The sequence below is a fragment of the Centroberyx affinis genome, unplaced genomic scaffold (genome assembly GCF_046629955.1).
Source record: "Centroberyx affinis isolate AG114_WGS23_722 - 3 ecotype Tasmania unplaced genomic scaffold, CSIRO-AGI_Caff_v1 ptg004352l_1, whole genome shotgun sequence".
NCBI lineage: Eukaryota > Metazoa > Chordata > Actinopteri > Beryciformes > Berycidae > Centroberyx > Centroberyx affinis.
In genome coordinates this window covers 323,527-349,098 of record NW_027282050.1, presented here as the reverse complement: position 1 = coordinate 349,098, position 25,572 = coordinate 323,527, and the positions used below count along the sequence as shown (strand labels likewise).

The 25,572-nt window shown below is 42.9% G+C and overlaps 3 protein-coding genes across 6 annotated transcripts; 1 reads left to right on the top strand and 2 right to left on the bottom strand.

Moving 5' to 3' along the window:
- Nucleotides 1–1,222: 1,222 nt before the first annotated feature.
- Nucleotides 1,223–6,397, bottom strand: LOC139664663 (nuclear transcription factor Y subunit alpha-like). Of its 3 annotated transcripts, XM_071543573.1 has the most exons (10): nt 6,307–6,397; nt 5,376–5,480; nt 5,101–5,187; nt 4,274–4,420; nt 3,819–3,950; nt 3,600–3,702; nt 3,307–3,458; nt 2,810–2,983; nt 2,529–2,639; nt 1,223–2,274 (listed from the first exon to the last, which is right to left on the bottom strand). In XM_071543573.1, the coding sequence occupies exons 2-10, from the start codon at nt 5,454–5,456 to the stop codon at nt 2,209–2,211; spliced, it is 1,053 nt and encodes a 350-aa protein (XP_071399674.1). In that variant the 5' UTR covers nt 5,457–5,480; nt 6,307–6,397; the 3' UTR covers nt 1,223–2,208. The 3 variants fall into 3 exon arrangements, with proteins under 3 accessions (XP_071399674.1, XP_071399675.1, XP_071399677.1); XM_071543574.1 differs by lacking the exon at nt 5,101–5,187 and having other exon boundaries at nt 3,289–3,458; XM_071543576.1 differs by lacking the exon at nt 5,101–5,187.
- A 368-nt stretch (nt 6,398–6,765) lies between these two features.
- On the top strand, nt 6,766–8,580 carry LOC139664650 (neugrin-like). Of its 2 annotated transcripts, XM_071543558.1 has the most exons (4): nt 6,766–6,887; nt 7,050–7,291; nt 7,404–7,514; nt 7,661–8,580. In XM_071543558.1, the coding sequence occupies exons 2-4, from the start codon at nt 7,074–7,076 to the stop codon at nt 8,253–8,255; spliced, it is 924 nt and encodes a 307-aa protein (XP_071399659.1). In that variant the 5' UTR covers nt 6,766–6,887; nt 7,050–7,073; the 3' UTR covers nt 8,256–8,580. The 2 variants fall into 2 exon arrangements, with proteins under 2 accessions (XP_071399659.1, XP_071399660.1); XM_071543559.1 differs by lacking the exon at nt 6,766–6,887 and having other exon boundaries at nt 6,890–7,291.
- A 151-nt stretch (nt 8,581–8,731) lies between these two features.
- On the bottom strand, nt 8,732–24,247 carry LOC139664649 (sortilin-like). Its single transcript, XM_071543557.1, has 20 exons — nt 23,652–24,247; nt 21,656–21,715; nt 21,316–21,389; nt 21,127–21,229; nt 20,339–20,512; nt 19,858–19,931; nt 18,458–18,507; nt 17,894–18,021; nt 16,954–17,098; nt 16,528–16,683; nt 15,924–16,030; nt 15,527–15,629; nt 15,189–15,360; nt 14,446–14,636; nt 14,093–14,282; nt 13,493–13,609; nt 13,235–13,343; nt 13,004–13,116; nt 12,609–12,738; nt 8,732–11,323 (listed from the first exon to the last, which is right to left on the bottom strand). Exons 1-20 carry the CDS (start codon nt 23,916–23,918, stop codon nt 11,309–11,311), a joined length of 2,478 nt encoding a protein of 825 aa, XP_071399658.1. The 5' UTR covers nt 23,919–24,247; the 3' UTR covers nt 8,732–11,308.
- Nucleotides 24,248–25,572: the final 1,325 nt, after the last annotated feature.

Sequence of the window (25,572 nt, the reverse complement as noted above, 5' to 3'; positions counted from 1 at the left end):
ATCACTTTTTACAGTAATAAGTAGGCCTAGTGTATTCAAGTACTTTTGTTATCGATCCATCTGTTAATTATCAGATTGTAGTTGGATTACCTAAAAAAAAATATTCCACCTTCACCATCGATTAGTTTCATTCAGACGGACACAAAGCTAAAATGAGAAATGACAGAAATGAGTGGAAACATTCCCACTAGTTTGATTTTACCCAGCAAAAGTATTGAACATTATTTGGTTTCCCTGGCCATTCACAGGGGAAAATGCAAAAATCTCCCCCCAAAAAACTAATGGTACGGGAACACGGGATTATTTTTGATAGGAAATAAATGTGCTGACCCTGACCTGACCTGCCTGTCCACAGCACTATAAATCTGCTGTAAGTGCTTGGTCTGGTCTTCCAAAATAAATTTAAGCCTAATGGCTGCTACTTCCATTGATAGGCTATATCTTGTGTAACTGCACACAAATCATAAAACACAAAAAAAAAGAAAGTGGGAAAAACCTTGCAGGCCCAATTAAATCACATATGAGGGTGCCTCTTAGGCTACACAAATTGAAAAGATCACACTTCATCTTTCGTCCCTAAAAAGTAGAGGGTTTTTGGCTTATTTCCACAGAATTGTGATCTAAAGGTTGTCTCAGCTTGTTTCATATTTTTGAGTAAATGGAAAACAATACAAGGAAATTCGAGGAATGCAAGAGCATTCATATTTAATGTTGTGTAACAGTTTGTGCTATACTATTTTTATGCCACCTATATATATGTATTTTATTGATTGCCATCATGAAAGTAAAACTCACCAGGGTTTATTGTTGAAATGATTAGTTTAAGACCTTAAATGAGAGCTGGTGGCCTCTGTTGCTGAGGACAGGACTGGAAAGCTTCAAGGGAGTCTGGGATCAACCTGCATTACCCAACTGTAGGTGCAGGCTGGACCACGGGTTGAGGATAATGGCTTTACTGTATTTTCTTGAGTAAAGAAGCTTTAAAGCATCAGTATTGAGTTGGGGTGTTTACATGGAAATAACCCAAATGGTAAAAATTAAGACAGCAGAATATATGCATGTATAAGTCACAGATTTAAGTTCTTAAGTCTGTACTATGTTCACATAAACCAAGCCATCCCAATAACTACACAAAACCGGGAGTGAAAAAGTAACCACAAATAAACTTAACACTTTGATAAAATTTAATGAACACAAATTTCATCATGAGTTAAACGTCCAACTTTTTTCATTATTAAAAAAAAATATCATTGTAGGACTGCATCAGATGGATAAAAAAAAAAAGCTATTATCTACAATTTAAATAAAAAACACCCCTACTGTGGATTGACAGACAATGAATAAGTAACTACATGATACAATGTGACATTAATGAGTTGTCTATTTTTTCTACAAACATCAAGTCTAATCATGAAAAAGATTGTATAAAATACATCCAGATAATTGGGCACCTTATTAAGTACAGCTGATACACACTAGGGAAAAAGAAATTCTGTACAATATCTTGACATCAGTATCAGATTTAAGTCTTTTCTCAATGGACTAAAGTTGGACTTGCTTTTTCTTCCCACAATATGTGGATTGAAAAAAAAATGAAATCTCAACATACAGGACATCACATAAAATATATAGGGCACAAGTGTATAATAAATTCACTTTTCACATGTAAGTGTGTCAACTATCATTGCATTTCTGGAAAAAAACAAACAAACCAAACTTAAATCTGTACCATTTACCAAAAATACTTAAAGCAAAAAGCATCCACTGGTGACGAATTCAGCCTTTTGAGAGTATGGCTTCATAGCTGTCATTTCCAAGGTTTCCACGAGTTCGGCCCCGGTTCCGCATAACTTCACATTTCACTATTGTCCAAATTATATGTCCTTATGAAAAGCAAAGCGGCTCCAAAGCGCTCTGCTGGGTCAGCTGAGCAGGGAGCCATCCTCCATTTCAGAGGAGAGGAACACAGGAGTCCACAGGCTCAGCGGCCACATGGCCAGCTCCTGGAAGACCAATGAAGGAGTGAACAGAAAACGGAAGAAACCCGATGGCGAGGCTATGGTTCGGTGTATGAGTGTGGGGCAGGTGAGAGTACGGGTGAGGTGAGAGTACGGGTGAGAGGAGAAGGTGCAGCTGATGGGTTAGCTAGGGTGAAGAGTCTCAGGCAGGGTGGAGTTCACAGATGGAGGCATTATGTCGGTGACGGTGCTATGAGACTCGGATCATCTGAGCCACTGTCTCATCTGCTGCTGCCTGCGCCGCCTCCTGCTGTTGCTGAGCGACAGAGGACAGAGAGTCCGGTCATAACAAAATAGGAAGAGTTTTGTTCCAAAATAAGATGCCTCACTATCAAGTAAAGTGACACTTGTCCTTACAAAATGATTGACAGAACAAAATTACAAATTATGATACTTGTCAAATGAAGGTAGATAGCTTAAGTCCTTGGCTGACAAAATGATAACACTTCTACAGACTGGATCCTCTTTTATATTTAATGACAAACTACAGGTAATGTTGTTTTTCCTTACCTGTGCCAGGGCCAAAGACATCTCTTCCTTCTCCTTAGGTGAAAAGAAACGCCCTCCATCTCCCCGCTTGCGCTGCATGGCATGACGGTGGCGAGACTCATGTAGGTATTTCTGACAGAGAGAAAGTGGTGAATTGGACCACGGCTTATTTGATGTTGTAAACAGACATTGTGTGTCCAAACTTCATCAGGAATCAACCGCCATGCCAGTGTTGTATTCCTTCACACATGCAGTGAAAACCTAGGCCTATGTGGTGTATGATGATGACCCATGTGCCGTACCCTCCTCTCCTTGGGGATCTTGCCCTCAGCCTCCAGCTTGGCCCGGGCCTGTCTTCGCTTCAGGATGCGGTGGTACTGCTTGGCATTGACGTACAGCGGCTCCTCCTCCAGCATCTCAGCTCCTGGCAGGGGGATACGTTGCATAGTGGGCACTGTGCCACCTCCAGGCACCATCTGAGAGAGAAGAGAGACACACATACAGGCACACAGTGCTTAGAACCTCTGGCAGGGAAAGGGTAAAGACAAGTACAAACTGAGACAGACACGCAGGCACTGTGCATGATGGACACGCACAGTGGCCACATGACCTGGAATTATAGACTAGGACATCTAAGGCTATGGTTACACTTGTCATTTTGACAGGATTTTTAAGATTTTGACTCTTAAAATCAGATTTTGTTTCACTGTATGTCCACACTCAGCCTGAAAATGGATGCAATGCATCTCCTGTGGTAAGTAGGTAATAAGATGCTGGGTACCTCTGCGCAGGGTCTTACCATGACCATTCCACCTGCATTGACCATGTTGCCGGAGACTGGCAGGGTGACGGTCACAGTGCCTTGGCCGCTGTTGGTGGTGTTGGTGGTGGCACCCCCCGCCTGTACAATCTGGGCACCTGCCAAGCTGGCGGCTGGAATTGTGATCATTCCTACAAGTACAAGGATCATCATCATCATCTTGGTATTAACATCACCATTCTTAGTCAAAATGAATACTTGTGGTACTGCTGTTAAAAGTCTACAAAGTGAATGTAACAAAACCACCAAAGGTATAGAAGAGATGAGTTTACCTTGCTGCAGGACGGTGCCATCTGCATTGACAGGCTGGTAGACGATGGTCTGTCCGTCAGCTGTCTGGGCCACCTGCTGGCCCTGCACACTGATCTGCTGGCCCTGTGGGACCACAGGGGACGAGGGAAGACACTCATTAATGATGTTATTATAATGTCAAGGATTTGCCAGTTGAAGCTGGTAAAACAGGACTCGTCAGAAAAGGGATGGAAAATGACCTGGTTCTGTCCAGCGGTGATGGCTGTCTGGGGCTGCTGGATGATGATCTGCTGCGGCTGACCCTGCTGGCCCTGCAGCTGCAGCGTCTGGCCGCCCTGCAGCTGGATCTGACCCGGCTGCACCAGCTGGATCTGCACATGCACACAGTAATATCCACAGGTTGGCTTGGTTCACTTCACCTTTTTAATAAGATGGTAAGTACATAATGTCCCAGCAGTGTTTCCTTTAAATCAATTATCATTATAATACATATCCAAATAAGAGGCATTCTTAAACTGCAATGCCCATTGGAGCTGATCCTGGAATAGGAGTGAAAGTAGGTCTCAGACTAAGCATTTCCTACACCCTCCACATGTACCCAATACAATTGTACAGGAAACACTGTGTCCGAGTACAGGATAAGAGTAAGATTTGCATGCTGATCCTGATATAGTAACTGAACTGTATCCCTTACCTGTTGTAGTCCCTGGGCTCCGGACACAGGGACCTGCATGATGGTCTGGCCCTGACCCCCCGACATGGCCTGTACCATGATGGGTTGCCCTGACGACGTGATGAGCTGCCCACCGCTCACCTGCACCATCAGAGGCTGGCCCTGGACCTACACAGAGAGACACAAAACTGTTTTAACAACACAATATCTGTTAAGTTACCTTAATACCATGGCTATGATTTAGCAAGCAAATGATGTCATTCAGGAACATCCCAGATATCAAATCTTGGTTAATGGTATTTGATGATTTTTTCCATTATTCCAGCTGTTTTGGGATATAAAAATTAATAAAAAATGCCAAATGTAAGGAACCCACTGCCATTTCACAATGACAGTAAGAAAAATATAGCATGAGATGAGTTCTAAGTGACAGCCTGTAATGACTATGAATCCATGTAAGACAAGTGGCATTCAACATTCAATACTGAACCCCACAAGGTTCTCCTACTAGTTACAAAACACATCCATAACACCTATGTTTCAGATGGCTGTGTCCGCATCATGGAGAACAAGGTCTGACTTGTGAAACCTGCTTTTAAAAAGGCAAGAAATGGAAAACATAACTTTGATAAACAGTAGTCCATTGACAGCCATGAGCATAGAAGCAGAGACCTGAGGCTGACACACATGACACACTGTGCTGAGTCAAGAACATGCAGCTCAGGCAGCTATAGGACATGCTAGGACGGAGGATGAACCAAACAGCACTGGTATGGGTCATGAACCATGCAAACTTGTAGGCTGTAACACTGTTGTGACACTGTGACACAGGGCGGCGGTCACACCACTACCTGGAGTGTCTGCACCTGCTGGCCCGAGGCCGTCACCACTGGCGCCTCTGTTTGCAGCTGCACAGCCGTCACTGTGCCCTGTGTCTGCAGACAAGGCAGGACAGCTACAGTCTCGGGCAAGGAACTATACACAGCGCAGATATCTCAGCACTATCAGTAAAGTTGACTGGTTCAGAATGGTTTAATTCTGGATACCCATTACCTGTGTGCTGACAGCTTATTGTGTGACAATCTTAGTGCTCAAAACCAGCTTTATTTGAGCGAATCCTCACCTGTTGTTGGATCTGTCCATTGGAAGTCTGCACAACTATCTGCTCCCCAGTTGTAGTTGTGGCAGTGGTGTACTGCTCCATAGCTAGTTAGTGTCGCGGTCCTCCCTGAAGACATAGAGACATGTTAAGATGATTAGCTTGTCTTTCACATTTGACACCCCGCCTTCTTAAAACATTAGGGATAGAGACATTAGATCATAAGCAATAATGTCTTTCACATTTGACTCTCTCCTTCTTGAATACCCCCAAAGGCGAGGTTTGTGTAAGTTAGCTGTTTACTACATGTTGCTAACTCATTGTGTGTAAGGCAAGAAATAAAACGATATTTAAATAACCAACGTTAGTATTCCTTTCAGCCCAATTCGTCACGTTAGTGTGTCTTTTTGTGTAAATCGGGGGTGGGACATGACCCCATATTCTGATATAGAGCAGCTGTCAGCTTGCTGTGTGGTGTTATGTTGGCATGTTATTTTCATGGGAGAGCTAACCAGACTAGCGTCAGTTTAGCTAACCTAGCTAACTATATAGCGTGGCAGATGCCAAAAAACGTAGAAAGATAACGGTTAGCTGGCTAATGTCAGTCGGCCAGCCAACACATAAATGTAGATGAGCTGTTGTTGACATGATCTCCATTTGCTAGCGAGCATTTACTGCTAGCTGGGTGTTAACGTGATCCATCATCCCTTTGTTTGAGATTCGAGACTTTAGCTAGCTAGCTAGCTAACGGTCGTCGACCACACAGATCATGTTTCCACACAACAGGCAATGTGGGGAACAAGAACTTATTTACAGGCTACCCAGCCGGGGACGGAGCGGTCGGAATCAAACTGTCATTCGATTTTTGCATTTAGTGGGGTTAGTAATTTGGTTGGTCCATGACAAACCAATCCGTGCTGACAACTACCAATGCCTTCAATCGGGTTTCCCTTACCGTATCTTCGCTGTCCGGTTTCCCTCTGATTGGCTCTAGTACAGCTTTCTAAAGCCCAATCACCAAAGTGAGCGGACAAAATGGCGCAAATGAAACAACAGCGACTGGGAGGAGGTGCGTAGCTGCTGCTTGAAACATGAAAGCAGGATTCCAGGTGCAAAGCCCTTTGGCGCCCGGCAGATGTCACCATTTGCATTCATTCATACACTAGCAGACCTTGTTGTTTGTTCCTTTGCAAGCTCCCAAGGGATATAATGCTGTCATTGTCTACGAATTACACTGTACCTGCGAATCACCGCCAGCTGATAAAATATTATGCTGTGGTATTAATAGTTGCATCTTAAAGGTGAACCTCCTTGTTCAGGCCTAACCAATAATTGCGCCTCCACTCCAGCAGCTGGCACTACCGAGCCTTTGTGCTACGAGGCTCGTGCTACAGAGTATATTTGCGGAAGTACATCAATTTCTAGTGGTATCCACACGAGTTTTGTTGTGTTACTCCAGAAAATATTAGCGCATGTTCTTCTAGACAGCCTCTTGACAAGACCTGGATGCTGCTTAGACCTGAGAGGCTTGACAAGGTCGGTTATTAGGCACTTAGGTTTTATAGCTATTTGGAAACAGAAGCCAATACCTGCATGTTAGATAACTAACTAACACGCTATTAATTGGCCTCTCTAACAGAATAGACTAATAGTATTGGTTCAAAGAGGATGACACCAGCTGTCTCTGTGATTCCACAGTATCCAGACTAGTGATCCTTCAGCATGGCCAGGCCCCTGCGGGTCTTCTCCCTGCTCTCCAGGCTGGGTCCTCTGTCAGTGATGCCCACAGTTTCTGCAAGGAGCTGTCGGTTTGCAAGCAGAGATGCCAGGGCATGGACGGGACAGAGCCGTGTGCACAGAGCACCAAGACAGAGCCCCGAGATGTTTGATGACGATGTTGACATGGAGGATGTAGAGGACAAGCTCCAGTCCTTGATTGAGTGAGAAGCAGCACCATTCATTTGGACATTTTCTCAAATATCTAGACCTTTGTGCATACTGTGTTGGCAAGCCGTGACAAGTTAACTGCATGTTCACTCACTTGTTTTTCAGTGAGGATAGGAAGAGGCGGAAGACTGTGAAATACCATGTGATGAGGAGGCAGATGACTCCATCAGGAGCTCCAGAGAGGAAGCTGACATGGGATGCTATGCAGCAGATCAGGTGACAGATCGGCTCTGTTTTGCAGTAGTGACCCATGATTTTATCCATTCCAGCCACTCACACAAGAAATCTAATCTTTCTTCAGTGTATTTGTGCAAATGACACTCTCAGACACTTTATGGCATCAAATGTTTTTCATATTTCAGATATCTGAAGCAGGAGCAGCCAGAGGAGTGGACAGTGGAGCGTCTGGCCAACAGCTTCTCCGTCAGCCCCGATGTCGTCCGGAGAGTCCTCAGGAGCAAGTTCATCCCCACTCCTGAAAGAAAAGCCAAGCAGGACACTAATGTAATGGCTAGACTCGGTCAGCAGGCTCTGTCTCCAGGTGGGACAGGGCAGGACAAGCCAAAGTTGCCTGGGCAAAGCACACCAGCCATCCTGCCCAGTGGAAGTAAAGCCGGTGAACTGGTCACTGTGGCCAAGCAGACTCTGATACCTGGAGGCAAAGGCTCGACATCCCTGGTGACCAGTCCTACCACTCAGCTGCCCACCCAGCTCTCCGTCTCACTGGCTGGCTTTACTAAACATGCCTCAGTGACAGCAAGATCAACAGAGGAAGACAGCGCTACCAAAAATGATGCTATGGAGGAAGAGGAAGAGGAAGAGGAGGAGGACTGGGATGGACAGGTGTTTTCAGAGAGCGAACTTGAAGAACTGATGCTAACAGCAAAGATTTCTCCTGTGGTGCAAGCTGGGAAAGATTTCTTTGACACAGAGGGGAATTTTTTGTATAGAATCTGAGAACGTCCTGTGTAGAACTGTTGGGTCATTAATGTGTTTTTCAGGCTGGCCTTGTTACATTTAGGTGGGATGCTCTGCTCAGCGACTGTCTACCACATCAGCTTTGTTGCTCAGTATCACATTAACACACTGTGTATACAGGTATTGTTGAAATGAGGCAGCGGACAGCGATGAAACTGATTTGAATGAGTCCTGTGTTTGTACCTGTGTGAGATATCTTAAGTTGCTTGCAGTAGCCATATTTTGAAGGAATAGGAACTTAGCCTGGTAACTGAGCACTTTGTGAACAAACTGAAAATGTCATAGACTCGGACACAAACCATTGTGTTAACTACACAGCCATACCTAGTTATTTTGCATATTACTATTTGCATTCTGCATTTTTACTTGTGGCTCTACTTTTGTCCAGACACTTTTGTCCCACACATTTTACATTGCTGGAAGTCAGAGACAAGCTCAGAAATAACGTACAGAAATAGAGGAACATGTTAATTTATTGGTCAACCCAAAGCAAATTGCCTCGAATATACAGAAGAGAGAAACATAGCAGATACAAAGATGTAACATTGTATATTTACAGAACCATCACAATGACTTATTAATTTATACAGCATTTCAAACTGTAAGAAAAACGTGTCACCACCACTTAATGCAATAAACCTTCATTAAATAAGAATTCAGCGAGTGTCTCCCCAGTCAGTGTATAGCAGCTACATACCACTGTATCCACTCTGTCTTTTTAGGTTGAGGTGATTCTCACTTCAGACCAAAATATTTAAGTCAGAATGACATGAAACATAGCAGAGAGAACAATCAGGTTATCGTAGCCTATTTTCTTTTTCAAGCTCAGTGGATTAGAAGAAATCACTTCATTAAACATGTATTATTATTGGAAATCAACATGCGATCAACTTCAATGGGAGCTTGTATGAAACGGACACTTTCTTCACTGTTCAAGGATTTTTTAACTTAGGCAACGAGTGCAACTTCGGGGTGTCATTGCAATACTGGATGTAACTGGTCACACATTAGTTGATATAAGCGATTATCAGTTAATCCATGCTGGCCACACATTGGGAGGGCTCACATCATATTCCCCGCACCAGGCACTTGTATAGCCACATCCAAACTATATATCACATTTACTGCACTCTGAACCTGCTCATCACAAATAAATAAAACCTGTACGAAAGCAATGCATTGAACACAACATAAAGACAGATAATTGTGCAACAAATGTTTACAAGGAGCAAAAACCCTGTAAGAGTTGATGTGATAGACAAGACATATTTGTTGAGAGGCAACGGCCAATCCAGTTATGTTTCAAAATCATAGCATCTTTGAATAGTTTCAGGAAGATAAAAAAATACAGTAGTTCATTATGAAAGGCGTACCCCAGTTAGAAACCTTCAACAGTCCTGTGATTGTAGAGAATTTGCTCACCTCATATTCAAATACCAACAACGACAACAGTGCAGCACAAATTGTCAGCTTATACAAACCAAGTCATTAACTCTTCAAATACGCTAGCGTCTGTCAATCATGTTAGACAACATTTACATAATCACATTGCTTTTCTCATCGCTCCGGTGTTTCTGTCCTCGAATTAAACTGATGCATTGATTTATTCATTTCATAAATGAATGTTGTAAAAATAGCTGTAGATATTTACTACCAAACTAGAGATATTTCTGTAATTCTCTTCGAACCACATGACAATTTATTGTCATTTTGTCATTTGCTAATTAAGTTGAAAAGTTCTTGTTAGTACAAAAACTGCTCAAGTAATTATAAACGTGACCTGTATATACAACAAAATGACATGTTACAATAGTGATTATTACAGTCTTATCACATTAATCATTAGTGAGATCACATTTAGGAAAAATGTTAAACTACAAACTCTTAGCATACAAAGGACCTTGTGCTTTAGGCAGTCACAACTGCAGACATTAATTCTTGAACTAAATCTGGTCTTGAAATAGACACACTTGACCGTCTTCCATAGTGATGTGTGGCATGAAAGATAAGCCTGGGTAATGCATTTCACAAAATAACTTCTCCATTAATCAAAATGGACTAATTGGAGAGATTAGAGATATTGTGGCAATGAAAGTGTTAAATGTGCCTATACAATGTACCTAAACATGTTATTGCTATCAAACTTAATGCAAACGGCAGTTTCCACTTGCATCTTATTACTTAGACCAGAGATCTCAAACCATGTGCAACGGAGGACCAAGAGCACACAGGTTTTCATTCAAACCAAAGACTACACCAGGCAATTTCACCTATTGGTCCCTCCTTTGGTTGAAGGTTTGCTAATCAGTAAAATCACTTGATCTAGTCTTTGGTTGGAACGAAAACCTGCAGACTCTCTGCCCACCATGGCACATGGTTCGACACCCCAGACTTTGACAAATACTTAGTTAAAAGTAAGGATTAAGACTTGAGTGGCTTGGGAGCGTTATTAACCAAGCCACAGCAATCAACAGCAACCCTATTATCACATACCCAAATCAAATCACATCAACAATGGCAAAAGGAAAAAAGGTTTATGTACAAGTGCATGAGGAAGAAGGACACACATCTTCAACAGAAGTGGGTAGTATTCCCAAGAGCACTCCCAGGTGATGGGAGAGGCAGAACCCGTAATGCAATGGTGGTGTATTAATATAACTAGCTTGCTTCAAAGCAGCAATCTATTACTCTGGTTCTGTCAACAGTTCAAATTACTGCATTAGTCCTCCATTCCCTAGAAAAAAGAACCTGGAAATTCAAACTCAACAGAATCAATAGTCGAAGCACAACACTACAAGCCCTCCTTAGTTCTCCTCAACCGTGGCATTAGTCCCAGGAAGCCTCTGTACATTCATTAGATACCTCATGGATGACAGCGGAGTGACGCAGACTCTTCGTCCGGTGACGGAGGCCAAAGGTCACGCTAGAAGGTGAAAGGAAGAAGTAGCTGGAGACGAAAGAGTGACAGGACAGCGGCCAGCCACAGGTTGGGCTGGAAACCTGTTGCTCAGTTCCACGACAGGTGTTGCCTGCTATTCAAGCAGGTCCTGTGCAGGGAAAACAAAAGAACATACCGATGAAGCTGGAGCCACCACAGAAGAGCAAACAAGGAAACACTGGCTATGTCTACATGCACGTTGTTTACCCAGTTACTCAAGTAACCTGGTTTGGGGTCAACGTGTACAAATGTCAAGACCATAATCTAATTTTGAGAAACCCGGTTAAGATGACTGGTTTACTCCTATATTTCTGTGTCGATTCATTTCAGTCATCCAGGTAGTAAGATGTCCAAAAAAATGGAAACAAAATCCACATTTTATTGTAACAAAATCCACTGGACTTGAAATAATTTTAAGTCCAGTGGATTTTGTTTCTACTCCTATTATTAGACAGGTTACTGTTGCATTTAAACATCTCACTCCTTTCACTTTAGGCTTTCACCATCTGCGCAGACTCTCGCAGGGTTATGAATTGTTATGAATTGTTTGGCGACAACATGAAACCTCCAGCAGCTCCGTAAGACAAGTGCGACTCTCATAGCATGTGGCATACAGTAAGTGTGCACAGCGGGACGGCTTCAAGGCTTCACTGTACGCTCCATAATGCTGCACAACTTGACAAATGAAGCCCATGACTTGCAAAAATGTTCTTTCCATTCTACATCTGTAAACTCAAGCATAACCAGCCCCTCCCACCAGTCCTGACTCCCGACTTTCATCTATAATTGTCATATGGATGAAACTGTATTGTGGTATTCCCTGCTGAGAGCATCTGGGAAGTTTTAGGGATTAGTCTATGGCTGCAACTATAGGCTGGTGTTCTTGACATCCCCGATTCATTACAGTGAAAAATATAATTGGGCATTAAGCGGATGGCATAGATTATTACTGGCATCACCTTTTTTTTTGCCATGTATTACAAGTAACCCACTATTGCTCAGTCAAAAAGGGAGGAGGCTGCAGGCGGGTGACAGGCAGGAATATTGTGTTAATTGGCTAATTCTTAACAGGGATTCTCAATCAAAGTTGCATGTAAACAGCTTAATCCAAATAAGAACATGGTCAATATCCAGGTTACTCCATGCGAACAGAGCCAGTGCCATACAAAAACCTTTCCATTTAGTTTTCTATTTGTAACTCCTTTAGTTCTCTGAATTTATAAATGACGTCTTGTGAGTTTATAAATTCCTGTGCAGTGGTGGCATTAGAAAATCTAGTTCATATTACCGCCATTGCAATACTATGGCCCAGGCTTTGGAAAAAGTTGGTATCATGTTGAGTATCATGTTACTCTCTCAGTCTGTACGAGGGAGGAATTATGTTTCCACTGTACCTCGTCTGAGTCGTCATGGAACTCCCTCTTGCCGTTTTGACTGTGGTTGGTCTCCAGCGGGTCGTCGCCCCCCTCGAAGGCATTGGCCTCAGCGTGCTGCTGCAGCACAGAGTACCTGTGCACCAGGAACCTGCGCGGCACATTCAAAATACTGTCAGATCACCCGAAACACAGAAAAATTCAAACACATAAAATTTCGAACAGAGGAAAAGCAACAGAAGAGTGGGAAGTCAATCGCAGTCGAAATACAGGATACTCAAAATGCAGCTCCTTCCAGTTGTCTACATATAAAGCATCAGATCCCGGACACATGTTCTTCTGATGTGGATTGGTTTAGGTTTCCGAGTTTGGAATACAGTCACAACTATAAATACGGGCCAGAGAGTTACACCCACCTGCCGCCACAAACATATTTCTTGACGAAGATGACTCCTGCTACAATGCTGAGAAGCATGACGATGATGACTGTTATCACGATGGGCACGGTCTTGGAGGAGTGATTTACTGTCTGCAACAAAAGTAGAGGGACGAGAGCAGAAATGGGTAACTGTTAGCATAAAAATATATATATATATATATTTTCACAAATTTTACAGAAGTCTCAGTAGGCGGTTGGAGATACTGACCAGTAGTTCTGGGCCCAGCAGGTCACTGACACACCTCTTGCTGAGGTCGATCTCTTTACGCTCAGGCATCCTTCCTCCCTCACATTTATCTCCAGGGATTTTCCTGTAGCTGTGGACCAGCAGTGCATCGGTCATTTCATGATCACCGAATGGAGAGAGAATGATATCTTGTTAGAGGTTAGTTGATGCAAAAGGAACAGGCTAATGCATTGACATCTAGAGATCTACTGGATTCAGAGGCTGAGACTGGAGCCTTACCCACTAGTCTGCAGTTTCTCCTCCTTGCCATGCAGGCAGAACTCCAGAACTTGGCCTTTCAGGTCCGGCTGCTCCACACACTCAGAGCTGTTCTCCTTACGGTAGTATCCAAAGTCACTGCAAAGAGTCGCAAGATGGCAGAATAGTAAGTATTTACTCTTGTTATTGTAATTGACTAGTATTTTATTTCATTCCAGGAGTTATAGGAGTTGCAATTTTGTTTGGTGTACCCACTTTCTCTCAACCTGCCTCATCTACTCAAGGGACTTGAGCCTAACTAGATCTAACTGATCAACAATCAGCCATAGAACAGTTTCCCAGAATGACTTTGACATGCCCCAGGGAATGGTGTCGCAATCAGCTGTGGGGCAGGTGGAGAGAGTGATAGCGACAGTGCAGCGAGAGTTCTTCCAGTCGAGAAAAAGAGAACGTAACAGTACTTCTACTTGAGTAGGATATTTTGGTACTCCCTCCACCCCTGGTACATCAGAGTTGTTCTTACCACCAGAGAAGTCAAAGAAATATAAAACCAACACTATCCTTCTATTTCTGGCCTGGTCGTTGAGTTTGGTATTTTGAACCTGGAAGTTGAAATCTTACCACAGGAAGTCATCCAAGGTACACAGGCAGGGGGTCGGCTGGGTGTTGACCTGGTAATCTCGTCCGTTCCAGCAGACAGAGTCTTTCCTTAGGCGCAGGAACCTCTCTTTGTAGCCCAGCATGCAGCCATCGGTGGGGTCGCTGATGTCATCAGAGTGGGCCAACCACTGCACATAATCCTTATCATCACCTAAAAAATATGAGTGTATATTAGACATAATGTGGTGGGGATCCGGAGCTAATCCCAAGTTACTGACAAATCCTGACTAAAACACTGAATTACAAAACGATCAGCTAGTTATATCACATCAGGTTTAATACATTTCTTGTGAACGAGTCACCAAGTCACTCACAGTCTCTGGTGAGGAGCTCCCTGAAGTCGATGGTGACGGAGACCCAGTACTGGCTGATGAGCGAGTCTCTGTAGCCCCAGATGCTGACGTTCATGGAGCGAGCTCCCGGCTCTGACGCCAGCCCGGTGAAGTGGATGGGGTCTTGGGTGAAGTTGTACACACCCCAGCACTGTCCTTCATCAGTGGAAAACCTGCCAGGACAACAAAGAACGTACAGATCAAAAAGTTGAAAGTGCCCTGTGCACAGCGGTGCTGCTCCCCGGGGTGCCGGCCGATGCAGGAAGAATCAAAGTCAGAAAGCTTGAGAGATTCAGCGCACACACATAGAGAACCTGATGCAGCAACGATGCGCAAAATGCACCGTTCACTCCTTTGGTTTTATAGTCTACAACCACTATGTAGTCAATTGATTGAAAAAAAGTTGATCTTATTCTTTCTGGTGTATGCTGAATTACTCAAGCTTTTTTAAAGAATGTACAGGTATATCAGCATAACCTCAGGAAATAAAAAAATAGGTAGAAATTATGCTATTTCATTAGCATCTCATTTATCAAACTACATCTTTCAAAACTGCCTATGTACATCCTTGAAACTGCTATTATTTATGAGGTTTATGAATTGAAATCTGCATCCTGGTGAGTTTAAATGTAACTCAGAACACAAGATAGAAAAACAGAAACAGAACTCTATCAACTAATACAGGTCCAACCCAAGTGTCTCCATTCCCTCCACCTTTAGCTCACTTGATCTGGTTGATGGCCTGAGTGGTGCTGTGCTCCACAGCCACCAGCAGGCCTCCAGAGTCCAGGATGGCGTAGTGATGAGGTCCGCTGAGGGCCTTCAGCCAGGAGTAGCCCCCATCATCAGACACATACACATCAGGCTTCATCACTGAGATGGCATCGCCAACGCTCCCTGAAGGGACACACAGCAGAGGTCAGAAGGCAAGGAAACAACAACTCTTCCAGTTTATCACCACATCTGCATGATAAACCCCTTATTTAAAAGCAAAGCAAAGCGAAGATATTCATGAATAATTCGGCATGGAAACTCTGCAGACAGCGCTGAGTGGGGGAGTTACCGTGAGCTAAGATGAGGCCCACAGCGTTCGGTTCAGTCAGTGGCAGCATGGGGATGTTCAGCCTCATCGCAGTGCTGTAGGCTGCGTGGATGTGGAGACTGCACTGTACAGACACAAGCACAACCAGCGTTTGGTATCTGACTGTGCACAGTAGCAACATTGTGTGTGTTTTTATTGACTAGAGATAAAAAAAATAACCCAATTTTGCCACAATACAGGAATGTTAGCCTTCAATCCAAAAGACATTTTATCAAAACTAAATTCATCATCGGTCATACAATGGAATAACATCCAACTAACATTGTATTTTTCAAAAGCACACAAGTTTCCATCAAGTCAGATCAAGTTTTCCACCTCCTACATCTTCCTCCTGACACACCCGTCTCCTCTTGTTTACCTTGTCTGGGTCTTTGGACGTAGCATCACACTTGCTGTTGGCAGGTTTCTGCAGGGGAAGCCACTCCCCTCCCTGGTCAAAGGACACCACAGACTGCACTGAGCTATCTGGAACAACAAGACAATGACTTACATTCACCTGCCGACTTGGCATTTAGCTGATGCTCTTATCCGCAGACAATGAGTACAAATAAGAGTGCAGGAGTCAGGCCCTGGCAATAATCCTGTCACCAGAGAACGATCGTGTAAGAGAGACGTGCTGGGAAAAGATTTTACTTAACATTAACATTTAAGGCGACAGATGGAAGGGATTTTTCGGGAGCAAATACAGTGAGTGGAGCAGAGGGGATATGATGGAGGTATGATTCAGTGGGAGCTGGTGATGTGAGGTATTTCTGCTGAAGTGACAGCCTGCTCCTCCAGACAGGCAGCTCATCTCACACTGAACAGCTAATTAAATATTTACATAAGGCCCCCCCCTCCAGTGTGAAATGGAGAAGTCATACAGTGTGTGTGTCTGTGTATGTGTGTTTCTAGGGGAATGTGGGTGTGTGTGTTGCTATTGGTATATCTAAATGCATGAATATCATAATAATCACAGCTACCTTCAGCCAGGACACTGGTGATGAAAACCCCCCGCAGGGACGTGACGTTAGTGAAGTCTGTGTCGCCCCCTGTGGTCGTATAAAGGTGGCGCTCCAGCGACTTGGAGTACACCGTGCCCCGGTCATCTGATACATAAATGGTGCCAAATCCTGTATCTGTGGACATAAATAACCATTGTCAGCATAGAGAAATTCACATTGGATCAGACATAAAATAAAGATGCAAAGATTCAGAAATTGGAAATAATGTAATGGGGGAAAAGTGTACATTGAGAATAAGGTATGCTTGATGATGATTGCCTGGATAGTGACTGCATTATTCAGGCACTGCACCGTTTTTTTTCTCCGCTCTTAAATGTCACCATCACTATCATACAGTATGGTGAGTAGAAGTGTAAAATGGCCCGAGGCGCCGTGTGGACTGACCTCCTGGTTCATCGACGTGCATGAAGACCATGTCGTCGTTGGCTGCCAGGATAGAGTAGAACTGCTCATGGCCAACAGGGGGCAGCTGGGCCATGTTCCACACCTCGCCCTCATCCACTGACACATGGATCATCCTCAACATGCCCTGCAGAGACGGAGGGGGGTGGAGAGGGAAGGGAGAGAGACAGGCAGATGAGAGACAGAGAGAGAGAGAGAGAGAGAGAGAGAGAGAGAGAGAGAGAGAGAGAGAGAGAGAGAGAGAGAGAGAGAGAGATAGAGAGAGAGAAAGAGACAGGGAGGACATGAGAAGAGTTAGGGTTTAGAGTAAAAATAACCCATGCATATATGCTAACAAGTCTACATACCCAGGCAAAGAAGAAGAGACTAAGGACACAGACACAAACATACCAGCAAACACACAGGATCTGTCCACACAGCTGTGCTCACAACATTACAATGCTGAATGCAACAGTATCTGCTACCATGGATCATACATTTAACATACTACTCATATTAGACTCAGTTTCAGTAAATATGGTCCATACTGAAGGACAAACATCAATGTTGTTTTTGACAAGAATGACATTGTTGTTTTTGTGGTTAATTTCAACATCAACCACTATTACATGGTAAAATATCATACTTCCCATATTTATAATGAATTGATACTTCTATTTGAAACCAAATGCAGAAATAAGAATAATACCCATTTTAAGTATACCGATATTGGAAAAATATTTTCCTGATAAATATTTAAAATTCACTACCATGAAAATGATCTGCAGGTACTACGTGGCAGCTCCCCTCACAAATGCATATTGCATTTCAAATCAAGCAGACTGAAGCTTTTTCTGACATCTAAAGGTCTAAAGAATCAATATTATGTCTCTGTATATTGATCATGTTTCCCTATCTGCTGGTGATTTGAACTCATACTAACCTTGCCTGTCATTACAGAGGCAAAGAGGAAGCGTCCTCCCAGGCCAAAGGAGAAGATCTTACTGGCCACAGTCTTGATGGTTTTTCCATAGTCTGTTGTCCTCCTCAGATCCAGCATCCCCCGCTCACCTGGGAAAAAAAGAAGAAACGTTTGAAATTAAAATGCTGAAGGTGTAAATGTAACAGAAGTAGAGATGAACTGATTTGCATAGTGTCTATTTTGGGAGAATTACAGGCTCCATCAGCAGCACACCAGTGCTGCAAAGATTTTTCATCATCTGATCAGGGTCATCTGTCATCTTAGAAACAGTTTGTCTTGCTTTTTTGCATTGAGTTATTCTTACCTCATGCTTCAAATTAGTATCCTTAAATCCAAATTGATTAATTGGTAACAGGAGTCTCAATATAACAATTTCCATGCCCATATAGTGCTCCTCATTAATCTGTGTGAACAAACTCAAAATTGAGCTCAAAACAAATCCAGGTTGGGGCTTTAAGAAGGGATTTTTTAAATTAAACTTTTGCTTTTTTATTTAAAGTTTTGCTTAATGAAGGTGTCACTTACTGCAGGATCCATTGAGGTTGGAGGAAAAGAAGATGGTGTTTTTCATTCCCCTACAATAAAAAAGTATCAAGTATGTCAGATAAGCAGCCACACACAAAGCAGCTACACGAGAAGATTGTTGATAAGGAAGTTACAGTTCTCAGTGTGCTCAGTTCACAATGTACCAGGCTGTGGGTATAATTTGGGAACAACATGTAAAGCTGGGGAACATTTTGTGCATGAAGAAAGAAATTAAATCTGTCTCACATTTGATTCTATATGAATATCTTTTCCCTTAATAGGTTCGGCTGCATTAAGGCAGTGAGACTCTGTATCATGTTTGATAGCCAGTGAATGTAGTTGGGTTTCGGCTTCATGATGTCCAAACACACTATTGAATATAGACTGATTGAGCATTGGAAAACTGACATCATGCTTGAGTCCTACTGAAAGGGAGTTTGTTTTCTTTCTGACGTTCAATCACACTGGCTGAGGATATAAACAATGCTCGCTCGACTGGCACAGTCTTCCTGGCACACACCCGCAGCCGTAGGAAGCTGGTGTTTTGCGTTGATACCCACTCCGTTTGTGTGGCATCACATGCTCTGGCTTATCAAATACAACCAGCATACAGCCTTGCCCTTCCTAAATATGTACTTTGCACTGAGTGTTGTGTTATGACTTCAGAAAACTGCTGCCCCAGTTGAGATTGACCCATTTTCCCATGGCCTGTTCATATCAGGGTCAGGTCTTGTGGGACGATATGAAAGGCTGTCGGAGGAGAGACCGTGTTGTGCGTACAGCTCTCAGACTCAGCACCCTTAAAAATCAAAAGTAAACAAACATGCACAGCTGCCAAAGTGATTCAGTGATGCATGCTAGGAAATACCTCCAAAACGAGAATAGTGCTGCTAGGGCTTGGCCCAAAAGTAAAACAGCTAGTCAAACAGTCACCGAGTGCAAGGAAGAGCAAGCCAAGCATAATTTTAAACAAGTCAACACATGGCCAAACATACGTTGGCTTTAATCGCTCATATGGTACCTAATCTCCCATCTGAGAGAAAAGTGAAACTGTGTTCCCTTTACCTGCCATGACTACGCTTGTTAGAGGTACTCAAGTTGAGGAGAAGACAATTAACCAACAGATACGTACAAACAGAAATCACTTCCTGAACTCTTCACCCTGTGCAAGACTGATAAGAATGGGGCTCCTGCACTCCTTCCTCATCCCACTGACAGAGATATTTCCCTGAGCTACGGTGACTAACACTTTGACTCAGCTGCTTGAGGATATCGGATAATATTATATCACCTTGTTCACTGAACACCTGAAAGAAGTCATAACACCATATAATTGCTTCCACTCATTCACACCCAGTGAGATAACAGATTATTCACTCATCACCTCACTCATCTCTTACCATTTCACCAGACACACCATGTCATGGATCTTTTTCCAGTTGCCACCAAAGTCGTCAGACAGCCACAGTTCATTCTGAGGACAGAAAATGATGGAACTCAAATTCCAACGGCCATGACAGCACTGTTTACTCAGGATCACAGACACATACAGCTTGGTATATTAGAGCGGTCCATAAACAGTCCATAAACAGCACAGCTATCTGAATGAATGTGCCCAATGCAAACATGTTACAAATCATTGACCAGCTGTATTCTTCCTTGTATAAGGAAATTAGGAAAGGGTAAAGGTCTCTCTCTGCCTCTCCAATAATGACAGATTTATAACTATTAACGATCTAAAATACCCACACACAGAACTAGAATAAGAAAGGCTTTTCTCTCCAGGTCTCCAGAGAGCTAACTGACATCCAAACAGGTTATTTTCAAAATGGACCACACCTCTAAACATTCACTGACACTTCACAGCCTCCGCCTACTTACATTGTTGCTGATGACCAGCAGCACATTGGCATTGTTGGGGTTGTATGTGATCTGCATCAGGGGGATGAAGGGCAGGTCCTGGTGGGTGAAACTGTTTCCAAAGTCACCAGAGACAAAGATCCGAGACCCGCGGCTTCCAGACACTTCGCCGGACACGTCGCCTGTCAGGATCACCTACGAGCCGCAGAGTACGAAATTCAGATTGATGAAAAAAGATGGGAATTGATTCTGGCTGATGTTATAACACTTTACAGCAGAGCACACATTACACTTGTACTGAAGTAATGTATTTTACTACATTTTCAATCACATCCATTACAGAGTACAAATTTTGTGGCTCTCCATAAGCATCAGAAACTGGACAATCGTAAATTGACAAATTGAACAGTCAATCAGCAAAGAAGAGAAGAGTAATCTGGCTTTACTTTGTTTCTGCACCTTATTTTGTAATTTCCAAGTTTTCCAATTAAAAGAATCCCTCTCGTCCTTTCAGAACTGCATGGGAAAGATCACATCTAATAACGTTCTCTTTTCTAAAAAGTAACTCAGCAACTTTTACTCTGAATACGTTTTAAATGACCTGCTTTTTACTTTTACTAAAGTTGAGTTTTACAGCAGTACTTTCACTTCTACCTAAGTAAAACATCAGCAAAGCAATACTTCTACTTGAGTCAGAAATTACAGTACTCTTTCCACCACTGTGTATTTGTCAACAGTCTAGATGAGCATGACACTAAAGTATGTGTGGGGAATTTTCACCCGGCTGATTTAATCAAGGCATGACTCACTTTCCCAGAGTTCTCGGGGCCGATGGCGATGCCAAACTCTGTTCTGATGAAGGTGTTGTTGATCAGGTTGGTCACATCTTGGAATGACTTTCCGTAGTTCTCACTGGCAGACAAGTAGGGACAGCCAAATTAAATGCAAACCAGACACAAACCATAATTGTTTCTGACAGGTCAGATCATGAGACATACCTTCGATAGAGTTTGGACTGCCCGAGTCTTAACATGAAGAATGGCACCTGAAAAGTCGTCAAAGCCAGGATGACCTGCCAAGAAAGGAAGGTTCAGCTTGAGGAAAGTGGGACATGGATCATTTATTAATGTGCATGAGACCCTGATGTGAGTGAACTCATTCTGTGATTTATGCGTGTAGTGAACCAGGCTCTGCGCTCACAGAGTAGCCTGTCATTTTCATATACATTAAGCTCAATCCGTTGAGTAATCTAGCCAAATCTGTCCTACTCATGTCACAGCGGAACAACATTGCAGGAGAGATATGTTACATGTAAACAGACATGTGTAAAACACTCACCCCGGTGCCATCTCCAACCCAGGCCAGCGACACTGATCCGCTCAGGTCGTTGAAGGCATACTGAAGAAAAAGATATCATGAAAAAACTTCAAATAGTCAGTTTTCAAAAATAATAGTACCAATGTCACAAATACAAACCCATACATACAATCTCATATAACCATACAACCAAGTCAGAAACAATGTGGCAGAACAAATGTAACGGGGAAATAAAGTAATAGCTTTGTATAATTTTAAAGGGGCCTAACTGATGAGAAATGTGTCTAAATAGCTGTGCAGATCTCAGAACCTGATGCCACATTATTAGCAGAAGTGCAGCCATTAAACCAAAAACAGGAATGAGACTGACCACACAGTTCCACATTGCATGCAAAGCCCATTTTTTAACTTTCACTGTATATTTTTGCTTTGACTAGCATCGTGTTTCCCCTCGCCAAGTGTTTAAGCATGACTGACTAGTGTAAAAAGTGAAGCACCACTTATCAGAAAGCACCTCACCAAGCACTAGGCATCAGACCAAATGCACTCAGCGTAAACTTCCCCTATGGAAAACCATTTAAAAACCAGATTTTCTGTCTAACAAGAATTTTGTGTACATCAAGTCAGTGAAGCAGTCTGGGCTCTAACAAAACTATTAGGAGACAACTATTTTCCCAAAGGTCACTGATGAAATATACTTTTGCTTTCGCTGTCTAAGCTACTACTGTTGCCTTATGTGCAACACTTAAATCCCTAATCTCATCAGGGCCCTTCACTCTTTAACTGTGTAACTATTCACTGATTGTGTAAGAGCAGGCCACTTCCAGCAGCTCATGCTATAAGCAGCTCTGGTGCCAGTGGGACCTACAGCAGTAACCTCCAGGGGAATGACCAGGGTGAGCCTGCAGGCCTGCTGCCTCCTGCTTAGAATACACAGGCCAAGGAATACAAGGCAGCAATGCAAAGTCAATCACATGGCAATGAGGATCTAGGGAAATAAGCATCACACTGCTCTATTGGGCTTACATTTTGCATTTGCTTTTGTTATGAGATCATTGCGCGATTGCCTGGATATTGTGTAAGCTGCATTAGCCTGGTGCACTCATTTCACGACTAAACCCAGTGCTAAAACAGAAAAATCCATAGCACATCTGGTGATACCAAATTTAGCCTACTCTCCTCTCCAGGATTTAAGTGCAAGGTCCTTAAGGACAAAGTAGTCTCTGTATCCTAACATCCTCTGGCTTCTGTCCGCCTTCACAGACAGACTGACAGACACAGCTTGCAATTACACAATAACTACCACACTGCCAGTCACAAGGATTCACCTAGGCCCGTTCCCTATCAACATTCAAGAAAAAGCCACATTCACACTCAGCGAGGCAGATGAAAGTGGGATCCTAGAATAAAGAATACAGTTGCATCCTTGAGATGAACAAAATATAGGTCACAGCCATTAGAGGGACAGTAGAGATGTAACCTGGTCTGATAGTGCTTCCCTGGAGCCCGAGCAGGACCTTAAGCATGAAGAATCACATCTGAAGATGTGATTCTTTCACTGCACTATAACGCCACACTACTTTTACTGCGCCAAAAAATAAGAAAGAAATCATCATGGCTGGCCAGAACTGGTACAGCAAGAGAAAACCTGAATGACTGTATGAGCCAGGGGAAGGATGGAACACCAGCCAAAACTTGTGTAGGCACATTCTTACTGTTTGCGGGTTAATTTAACGATAATAATAATAAATTATACAATATATTCATAGTATGCTTTATTTCATTTTTTACAATGGAACAAAGAAACCTGCATACTGTGAAATATCCTCGATCTATGCTGGGTATCGTGGTTTACAGCTGAATGTGCTACCCAGGAGAAACAGCCTCAGTAGGCACTATGGATAGATGATTAGGCCTCAGCTTGGATACCTGGTTAGCACCTGCGCAGCTTAAGCAAATGGGACATCTAATTGTTAGACATGTGCAGAGTGTAACAGGACCTGTATTGGTAACTTACGCGGTGGGTGTTGTCGGCTAACTTGGTGTCATATCCTTGAAGAGCTTTACAGGTGTCCCCTTGCTCAGCGCTTCTCCTCTTTATCTTGTGCTTTGGTGAAGCAAGCCATCCAGGAAGAGACCTCTTTTCGATTTTTTTGTCAGCTCTCTCTATTTTAGAATTCCTCACAAAAACTGACTGTCCGTGGGGTTTGAATCCCTGCTGAAAATCCAAACCAACTGTGAAAGTGAAAAGAAAAAACAGCATACAGTGGCATAAAAGTCCCATTCTCGTTCTGTGGGTCACTGGCAAAAAAAAAAAAAAAAACAAGACACAAAAACAAAATGAGTCTTTGTTTATCCTAATCTTGCCTACAAACTGAAGGTCGCTCCAGCTCTGCCGCGGATGACATCAACAAAACACAGTAGTCCTGACAGCGAGTAACAGCTACTGCGGGCTTTGTATGCACGGGCTCATACGTTTCGAGGCGGAGCGCCCTAAGCTCCAACTGTTTCCCGGTGCAGCAGCGAAAATAACACCTGAATGGTACAAACAGATGAAAGCCGCAAATGTATTATTTTGACTGGATGTTTAAGTCCAATTATTCGCGGTGCAACTCCTTTGCCAAAGTGATACAATGTAACCAGCACTCAAAATTGTGTCTGTGGGACGTCACGCCTCCGCAGAGAGACGACGCTGTGATTGGCCCGTCTTCCGTTCGGTCACACGCATACGTTGTTCTGATTGGTTCCACGCCGAGGGCACACACTAGAGCTACATAATTAGCTGTCAAAGCCGTGTCGAGGGTAGGTTGAGCGGTAGACTCTGAATAGTCCACACAGCAAGTTAATGCTGTTTGTGATGAACCGGTCCAGCCAGAGGCCTTTTCTGCTCACAATGCTGGGAACTGGGCTGGCACTCTTCTGACCCATATCAAGCCCTACATGGATATGATTTCAGATTAGGGGAAATACAATTGTTGGTGACCAATTTTAAACTTCACACCAATTCACTTTCATAAAATTACACCACTCGCAGATTTATGAGGGAAAATTTGGCCTAATTCCCTGAGAATGCACACAAAATCAAACATTTACTGTAACGATAATCACATGCATAAGATGTGCCACAAATTAATCACAACAGTAATTTTCTTCGCACTTGCACACACTGTTGACTCTGGCAGGGATTTAACATCTGGACCCATGTGGTGTGATGCTGGAAGCCTCAAACTAGAGGTCAGAAGAAGATAAACTTCAATAATCCCTCCAGCCGTGGGACTCTTTTATCAATGAACTTAGTGGAGAGTGCATTTGAAGAGTTCTATTCATATATTCATATACTATGCAGTATCATGTGAGGGTTATCATCCAGTACTGCCAAGCTATAGAAGATCCTGTCTATAAAGCTGTGATAACGTTGTCAACCAACTTAAGTTTCCTTCTATCCCATAAAAAACTAATACAATTTGTTGTAGCACAAGACTTGTGGTCACTTTTTTCATGGTGGATATCTTATTTTGGAATGAATCTCTTAATTTAATTAGTACAGAGCTGTTACACAGTTTATTGGATGCAGTATTGCAACTGACTTGTCTGTATGACAGCAGATACATGGACTCACCATTTATCAATGTCCAGTCTCAACAATTTTGAGTTAGCTGAGGTGAGACTTTATAATAATCAGTCCAGAACAATAGAACAAATGAGGGAAATTAACCTTTAGGCTTTGTGCTTCTATTATGTGACCTCTATTTGTATAAATTAATTTGTGTATTGCACTCTCAAAATTAGATTTATTCATTTTGTTGTTTACAGTGAGTCATATTCTGTTCTTGATTGAATTTGTGCATGTGATGGGACAGTGGGTCCTGGTGCCAAAGGGAACCCATGACTGCTGGTCATGTGTTTCTAAAAAAAAAAAAAAAAAAAAATCCCCATAG